The sequence below is a fragment of the Gracilinanus agilis genome, chromosome 2 (assembly GCF_016433145.1).
Source record: "Gracilinanus agilis isolate LMUSP501 chromosome 2, AgileGrace, whole genome shotgun sequence".
Lineage (NCBI taxonomy): Eukaryota > Metazoa > Chordata > Mammalia > Didelphimorphia > Didelphidae > Gracilinanus > Gracilinanus agilis.
In genome coordinates this window covers 608,943,873-608,953,071 of record NC_058131.1, presented here as the reverse complement: position 1 = coordinate 608,953,071, position 9,199 = coordinate 608,943,873, and the positions used below count along the sequence as shown (strand labels likewise).

At 39.5% G+C, this 9,199-nt stretch overlaps 1 protein-coding gene across 1 annotated transcript in view; it reads right to left on the bottom strand.

Annotated features, from left to right (window-relative positions):
• Positions 1-758, bottom strand: part of BNC1 (basonuclin 1) — a 15,520-nt gene extending 14,762 nt beyond the window's left edge. The window contains exons 1-2 of the mRNA XM_044660158.1: positions 654-758; positions 503-602 (exon numbers count right to left, since the gene is read on the bottom strand). Of these exons, the coding sequence (XP_044516093.1) occupies positions 503-602; positions 654-758 (205 nt within the window). The remainder of the gene's footprint in view (positions 1-502; positions 603-653) is intronic.
• Between the last annotated feature and the right edge of the window lie 8,441 nt (positions 759-9,199).

The window sequence follows — 9,199 nt, the reverse complement described above, 5'->3', positions numbered from 1 at the left end:
TTCTTTCTTCCTTCCTTCCTTCCTTCCTTCCTTCCTTCCTTCCTTCCTTCCTTCCTTCCTTCCTTCCTTCCTTCCAACCCTTACCTTCTGTCTTGGAATCAATACAATGTATTGGTTCCAAGGCAGAAGATTAGTAACGGCTAGGCAATGGGGGTCAAATGACTTGCCCAGGGTCACACAGCTAGGAAGTGTCTGAGGCTAGATTTGAACCTAGGATCTCCCATCTCTAGGCCTGACTCACAATCCACCAAGCCATCCAGCTGCCCACTTTTTTCTTTTTTTAAGAAGTGAAATGCACAGTCTCAAATTTTTCTCTCCCTTCTTTTCCTTATTCAGTTACTGGAGTTCATGAACATTCAAACTGCCAAATGCAGTAAAGAAGGGGGACAAAGAAAGGACAGAAATAATCTCCCCAACTAGATAATTGGTTACTGAATAACAGAGGTGATTATACCTCATAAACAAAAAGTTACACAAATAAGTTGTTAAAAATTTTTTTTACCATGTGCCACCCATCCATGTCTGCACTGTTCACACTGACGGTGGTGTATTTTTCCTGGTTTGAAACCTTGACAACTACAGTTCAGAGTGCATCCAATAGCCTGTAAAGTAACAAACACAATGGCATATAGCAGATAAATAACATTTGGGACAAGAAGAACAGAGTATTTGGCTTTGGTTTTTAAAAGCCCAAGCAGAAAGAATAGGATCCATTTCAGCATAGGAAGACAAACAGTTAATTTGGTGCCTGAAGCCATTAATGTGCCAAACGAATATTCTCTGTACCCAAAGAAGTAGCTTATCCATATGGCTGAAATGGAAATAGATTTCTTTATTAGAGATAGATACACTGGGTTTATATGCAAGTCAGAAGCCAAAGAGGAAACTCTTCAAAATAAGTGCTATAGATGTTCCATTTAAAGCAAAATGGATAAAGGATTAGAACTGGGTTGCTTTTAAGTGCTAATCCATTTGAGCAGAGAGTTGGGGTCGGATGATTGAACAGGCACACTGAACTCTATCTGCTGTTTGGACAAAAAGAGGAAGCTGTTTGGCAGGCAGCTGTATGGAGTTGATGGTAAAGTATCACGGTGATGTTTGCAATGTGAATTCAAATCAAGATTGATGACCTCAGTTTAATCACTAAAGAGATGATCACTTTTGAGGTAATAAACAACATCATTTGCCTCAATCTTAAGCAGGAAGCAAACACCTACCTGTTCAATTTCACACCCTCCTCCTCCTCCACCCCTGCCTATAAACCCCATAACTCTCCTTACAGGGTACTCCTGGGAACTGTTTTCCTGCAGCCCCTCGTGTTCCAAGCAAGTCTGGTTGTCGTGAATACTTCTTATCGTGGAGCTAAGGGTAATGAAAAAAGATCAAGGGAATAGAGAATTTTGTGTGAGGGCAGACCAAAAAAAAATTTAGTCTCTTTTAGTCTAGAAAGGCAAAGTTGGAGGAAGGGGGTCAGGAAATATGATCAAAGCCTATAAAATCATGAAGGGTATTGATAGGGTAAAGCCCAGACTTGTTCGCCACATCCCAGAATATTAGAGCTAGAGAACATCTACCCCTTGAAGCTTTAAAAGAGGTAGTTTTAGAACAAACAAAAGGAAATACTACTTAAACAGCGGGTAGTAAACATATGGAACTCATTACTCAAAGAGGTGGCAGAGGCTGAAAATACAAATTGCTTCAAGAAGGAGAGATCTATTAAGAGAACCTAGGGAAGTTTAGGGGTACAGTCCTTATCTTTTAAGTTAACTTTGTGGAGGAGCAGACCTACTATTTTTATCTGACAATGAAGAGGAAATAGAATCTTGGACAGGAAGGACCCCAAATATGACCCAGTATTAAACAAGTGGGGAATTTGGAGTTTATAAATTCAATCCAGTAAGCTTTACTGAGTACATAGATTAGTAAGAGTATTGCTGTTGTCTTATAGGTAATGGCATAAATATCATTATTCCTACTCTACAGATAAGGAAACTGAGGTTCAAAAAGTTTAAGTGATTTGGCAAAAGCCATATATATATATATGTATATATACACACATATATATACATATACATATATATATATATATATATATATATAGTGTCAGGGCTGAGATTTTGGATGATGGTCTTCTGTTCTACATCAAGTACACTACCAAGTAGGGGGCTGGGACCTTTAAAGAAAAGACAGAGACCCCTTAGTGATCATCTCACCCAACCTCCTTGTTTTATAACAAGAAACAAGTGATCTGAGCAAGGTCACACAGTCAGAGTTAACTGAGACTGAGCTGGGAATATTATCTAACCCAGAAGTTCGCCGTTCAGTGCTCTTTCCAATACATGGTACACAGAGCTTCCTCCAAACACAATTATGTAAAAGATAGGCAGAAGTCCAAAGTAGCTAGAGTTTTAACTGACAAAGTTTGGGAAATATTTAAGTTCAGCTGAATTTCTCAGACCTTCCCTTCATCTCCAATTCTCCAGTGAGAGATCAAGGTCTAAAGAATGAAATGAATTATTAAATAGCAAAAGCCCTCGCAAGAGACTTGCTTGTCAGAAAGAAAACACTACCAGGCGGGGTAAAAACTGTACATAGTCGTTTTGGACCCAAGAACAAGGTATCGGGTTGGGAGAACCGTATGCTATTCGGGTCAGGGATAGGATTAAAGCCCTGGCATACAAAACCATTGGGTTCTGCTAACAGAATTATGACCTAACCTTTCTGGGGGCTTTAGTTTTACCCTCCAGAAATATGGGGATAGTGCTTATTTCAAAAGTGTTTTGTGATTCTCTGAACATAAAGGAAGAAAGGAATCTATTATTGGGAACTGGGAAACCTGCCCTTAGAGTATGTGCCAGGGTGCCTCAGCAGTGATAATTAGTGACTCTTTCATTCTAGAATTTCACATCTCTTCTGCTTGCTCATTTCCAGGATTTATTCTGAATGAGGATGACATATTAGCATGCCTGGAGATACAAAGATGGCAGGAACTAGGCAGACATCGGTTTTCATCTGAAGGTCTGGAACAAGCGGTAACGGGGTGTGCAGCTGACTAGACTATTTCTGCATAATCCCTCCGAGAAGTCATCCCCAAATGATAAAACTGGTGAAGAAAGCTTTTAGCTCCTAGTAAAGGAGAGCCCATGAGCAGGTGATGCGGCAGTAATGACTTTTGCTCCTGTAACTGATCTATCTTAACTTTGTTATGGAAACACTTGAAGAGTAGAAAGTCATACACATTTACATAAAAGGTTACAAAATAATGAATAATGATCGCCTTTACCGAACGAGATGTCAAAACAGAAATGTGGTTCAATTACTTGACATTCTTATACATCTGACAGATGTTTCCAACAGTTCAGACTTCCATCAAAAGCTTTCGATGTAAGCGGCTGGAGAATCAGAAATCATGTCTGCTGGCTGTTCTGGACAGCACCCAGTGTCCAGTGGTCATTTATAAGCGGCAGGAGGATTTCGCAACTTACTTCAGTTCTGGTGTTCTGGGGCTTCAGGAGAGTGGGTACCGCCTCACCAACATGGACTGTGCCTCCTTACCCATTTTAGTAGACTATCCTCACAAGTTATCACAACCCAAATATTCATCACTGGTGAGCCAACCAAGTTACAAGCCTTTCCAAACACAGCTACACTAGCTCTAAAATGAGAGGGATGTGGTCTGGGTCTATATTCAGTCTTTTTCAGCCCTTGAGAACCTGCCAGACTCTACATTCTATTTGCATATCCTTCCAGAACCTAGGGTTACTTTCACATTATGAAGAGGAAACAGGGTAGGTCATTTCCAGCTTGCATTGAATAAATTAACCTATCTGGGAATTTCTTTTTTGCACATTTTTCCACCCTCCATTTCTTTTCTCTCAAAAGGACTATAAAAAAATAAGGGATTCAAACATTCTCTTTTCCACTTGCATCCATGTCCCTCAAAAAATAGTTTACTCTTAAAACAAGGCATTTGAATTATATATAGAGTTGATTATATTATTGATGATATATATTATATCTATTATATATGTAGTTGATTAATTCATGCCATTTATTTGCAACTTGGAAATAAAATTATTAGTAATAGTAATAACAATAAGCTCTTATGTTCATAATTATACTTTACAAAAATAATTTCTGGTACATTTCTCACTTGAAAGGCAGGGGACAGAAAGCTAGACTTTGAAGCCAGGAAAATCTGGATTCAAATCCTATTAAACTTTTTCTAGACCAGCTGTGTGACCCTGGGCAAGTCACTTGACCCCCATTGCCCACCCTTACCACTCTTCCATCTATAAGACAATACACCGAAATTAAGGATTAAAAAAAAAAAACCAAAACTTTTTCTAGGGAAGTCACACAAATCTCCTAAAGCTCAACTTTTTCATTGCTAAAATGAGAGGTCTATGACCTCCTTAGGGACTTAACTAGGTTTAAATCTATGATGTTACAATGTTCGTCTGTAAGGCAGGCAAGGATTTTATAGGTGAGACTGTGTCTCAGAAAGGTTAAGGCTAAGATCAGCTAGTTAGCAAGGGAAGGGACCAAGAACATAACTCAGGTCTTCTGATTAGAGAGAAACAGAGCAGACAGACACACAGATTCAGAAAAGAGGGCATGACTGGGCTCTTTTATGCATACTTATTTCTCTAGAGTAGGGATTATTTCATTCTTTGTATGTGAACTCCAGCACCTAGTATAGAGACTGACACCTACCTGATAGGAACTTAATAAATCCTTATTGATTAACTCATAGGGGTTTTTAAGGGGAGCTTCCCATGGACAGAGAGTTCTATGCCAGAACAACATGTCTCATAGTGACAAACGGTCACTTTTTATTTACCACAGATGAGTAGATTCATTATATATTGTTGTTCAGTGGTTTGGTCTCATTTAGGGTCTTTTTGGCAAATATAATTTTCCAAAATGACTTACCATTTCCTTTTCCAGTTCATTTTACAGATGGGGAAACTGAGGCAAGTAGGCTTAGGTGACTTGCCCAGGATCACACAGCTGGTAAATTTCTGAGGACAGATTTGAACTCATGAAGAAGAGGCTTCTTGATTTCAAGCCCAGTGCTCTATCTACTATAACAGTGATGGTGAACATTTTAGAGACTCAGAGCTCAAATGGCCACCCTCACACATGTGACCCCCCCACCCCTGCTCCCCTACCCCAGAGAGGAGAGGGAGGAAGGTCTCCCACTGGGCTGCTGGGCAGAGAGACAGGTGATGTGAAAAATGTCCTCAGGTACAGTGGAGAAGGGGAAGGGAGCAGCCCCCTCGAGTACACATGCCAAAGGTTCACCAACATGACACTACACCATCTGTCTGGCCCCTGATTCATATACAGGTGATTCATATTCAGGTGATTAATTCCACTTTCCTTTATGACTGGGAATTTTTTGCCTTGAATATCATGTAATCTGGTCACTTCATTTTAGGAGCTTTCAATTCTCATTCAGAATTTCCAAGAAATTTATCAAAACTCTAATCTTCCAACTGCACTTTCTAAGTTACACTGAGATCAGTTCTAACCTAACCCATTTTAACAAGAGTTAATGATACTAATTAAGTAACTAGGGAAATAATCTCATCTGAATCATTTATAAAAAAGAATGCTAATTATAGTGGCTAAGAAAGTTCCCAATTTCAGAGTGTTTTCCCAACATGCAAGAAGAGTCACAGAATCCTACCAGGTCAAAGAATAACTCATGACATTCTAAAGTAAAACTAAAATGTCCAAAGTCAAGGAAATCTTCAAAATTCTAATTAAATGACTAGTGGTACATGTGGCAATTAAAATGAGAAACTCTTTCTAAAGTTAAATCCTTTCACTCAGCGTCTTAATATTTGTTCCATTTTCTAAAAACATAAAACAGATGTTTAAAGCATTCTGGACCCATCGAATTATTATGATTGCTTTTTAGTCACTCTTCTTAAACTGGCAATTTCTAGAATCATTATAAGTCACTCTGATAGGCTCTAAACCAGTACTGAAAATTCTAGTTGGCTACAGTGATCCAGTCTTTGTTCAGGACAGAACCAGAAAGATCTTTTGGCCAATCAATAGCCACGTAAGAGACTGATTGGACTTCATTTAATGGGCATGTTTGAAATGTCCATTAGTGAAGATGCAGCTGCTGTATCACTTAGAAAAACATGTACCTCGAGCTATTTTTCAAGCTACACGAATGAGTTTGTATTGACTTCATGTACACTCGTAGCTAACCAGTCGGAGCATACTTCTTTGGAGAAGGGACCTTTGAGATGGCACTTCTATTTAGCTGTGACGGGATTTGGATCATGTTCAAGAAGCAAACTTACTTGTTTAAAACAATTACCATCCTTAGCATATGCAACTACAATCACACCTTGCAGATAAAGAAAGGCAAGAAGATCCTGGATAACTCAAAGTGGTGGGGAAGGGGACTGAGCCCAGTCTACTCTGAAGCGGCTAGACACTGGACTAAAGGTTCTAATCCTCTGGGATTTGCCAAATAACCACCGTAAGCCAGTTAACTGTCAGTTCCCATGCCTTAGTCCTCATCTATAAAATGGGAATAATAACTGCCACCTACCTATCTCAGAGACACATTTAGAAGAATTAATGAGGTAATAATATACACAGAGAGCTTCAGAGAATAATTACCATGATATAGTTGCTATTATTCTTAGTTTGATAAATAAACCAGGATTTCAGTTTCTAACATTCTCTGTCCAACTCCTTTCACCACTAATAGGGAACTACCAGGGGCAGAAAAAAAAACACAAACCCAATAACAAACCATTAAGAAACAAAACATTCATTCACTTATTAAACAAATATTTATCCAGTAACCATGTGTAAAGTCTGTCTTCAGCCCTGGAGGGGTCTAATAAAGATGAATAAGACACTATCCCTGCCCTTCAGCAGCTTACAATTAAGTGAGGTGATAATATATGTATATATTTAACTAAACTACAAGGTAGACTATGGCAGGAGCGTGAAGAGAGAGAGGTTAGGGTGATTCAGAGGAGACAGAAAAATCACACGGTTTGAGGAGCTACAGATGGGAGAAGAGAGACCATAAAGCTCCACGAAGGAGGTAGTGTTTGAGTGAGACCTTTGAAAGGCAAGCAAGTAGGCTTGACACAAATTCTAGCCCCTGAGAGAACATTCTCTCTGGAGGCAATAATAAGATGAAGCATTTTGTTGTTGTTTTTGTGGTTAGTACATGAACCTGGAAGTCTGCAGGATCAGAGACCCAAATGGCTCTCTCCAAAATTACCAATGACCTCTTTATTGCCAATCTGAGTTTTGGCTATTGGCTTGCCACTCACCCCTTCCCCCAAGACAATCCACTTGACCTTTCTCTACAGCATTTGACTGCCCTCTCCTGCTGGATAGTCTTCTCTTTTCAAGTTCTTCTTTTCCTACCTGTCCTGACCACATTACCTTCTTGGTTTCCATTTCTAGATTATTATCCATATCCTCCTAACTGTGGGGGTAGCCTAAAAGTATTCTGGCAAATGTTTAACAACTGGCTTTCATTTCCCCCCCTTTCCCCAAATGCACTCAGGATGAATGCTTAAGTTAATCTGCATTAAAAAACAAAAAACAAAAAACAAACCCTTAACTTCTGTCTTGGAATCAATACTATATATTGGTTCCAAGGCAGAAGTGCAATAAGGACTAGGCAATGGGGGTTAAGGGACCTGCCCAGGGTCACACAGCCGGGCAGTTTCTGAGGCCAGAGTTCAATCCAGAACCTCTTCTCTTTAGACCTTCTCTCTATCCAATGAGCCCCCTTCCTGCCCCCTTTGTTAATATTATTTTTATTAATTATTAATATTTTCTCTATCACTTGCTGAAGTCTAAATAATCAACAAAACAAGAGATTAAGTTCTGATTTGTAGCATTTGTCAGTTTCTGAGGTGTAAATGCTCAGAAGAAAAATTTCGTGATCCATCCTTGTGAGCGGCTCCAGCACCCGCCAGGAGTTATCATCTTTCTGCACTCCATGACTGGGTCTTTCACTGCTTTAACTGGCTCTTTTGACACTTCAAATTCAATGTGGTCCAGAACAGGATTCATTTCCTTCCACCCCTTCTGAATACTCCTGTTTCTTTTGAGGGAATCGTCATTATCCTTTTCAAACTCTCAGTTTTGCAGGCTCAGCCTGGTTCTCAGCCCCTCAATTATATCTATTTCCACAAATCCTGAATTCCTTATTTCAGGTTCTAATGGCCTCCCAGCTGTACTATGGCCTCCTCACTGAACTCTGCCTCAAGTCTCTCCTCACTCCACTCCATCCTATACACAGCTACCAAAATGATTCTCCTTCATCCCCAAAGTGAAATTTGGGGCCACTATCCTACCTGATGAGCGCCAGTGTCTCCCTATTGCCTTTGGGATCAAATATCCACTTCCCTGTTTGGCTTTAAAAGCTCCTCTTTAAAGCAAGTACGTCTTCATTTTTTGTCCTCATGTTCTCAGGACCTATCACAGCGGCTGGTACTTAACAAATGACTGCTAATTGGCTAATTGACTAACCTACTCCAAGTGCCCTCAGTTTTTTACCAGTCTGGAAACTGAAGTTCTGAATGATTAGAGAATTTCTACAAGGTATCAAAAGACAAATTTCAAAATACAAGCATGCTGCATTCATCTCTTTACATAAGAGCTGACTATCATAGTTTGAATTTTCTGTATTTTTCTTTTTAAATTTTTCATTAATTCTTTCAAGTATTTTAAAGCATCTAATATATAAAGGCTACCCAAAAAAAGCCTTAAATATGAACTTTCCCTTTGAAGTACTTAAATTTTTACCATAGAGACAAGAAATACACACTTGTGGGCATGTAGCTTGGATCAGTGGATAGAGAGTCAGGCCTGGAGATGGGAGGTCCTGGGTTCAGATCTGACATCAACCACTTCTTAGCTGTGTCACTTAACCTGGGCAAGTCACTCACCCCCATTCACCTAGCCATTACTACTTTTCTGTATTAAGACAAAAAGTAAGATGAGAGAAAGGAAGAGGTGGAGAGAGGGGGAAGAAGGAAGAAAAGAAAGGTAGGAAGGCAGGCAGGCAGAAAAAAAGGAAGAAAGACAGAAGGAAAGACAAAAAGAGAGAGAAAGAGGAAGGAAGGAAGGAAGGAAGGAAGGAAGGAAGGAAGGAAGGAAGGAAGGAAGGAAGGAAGGAAGAAAGAAAGAAAGG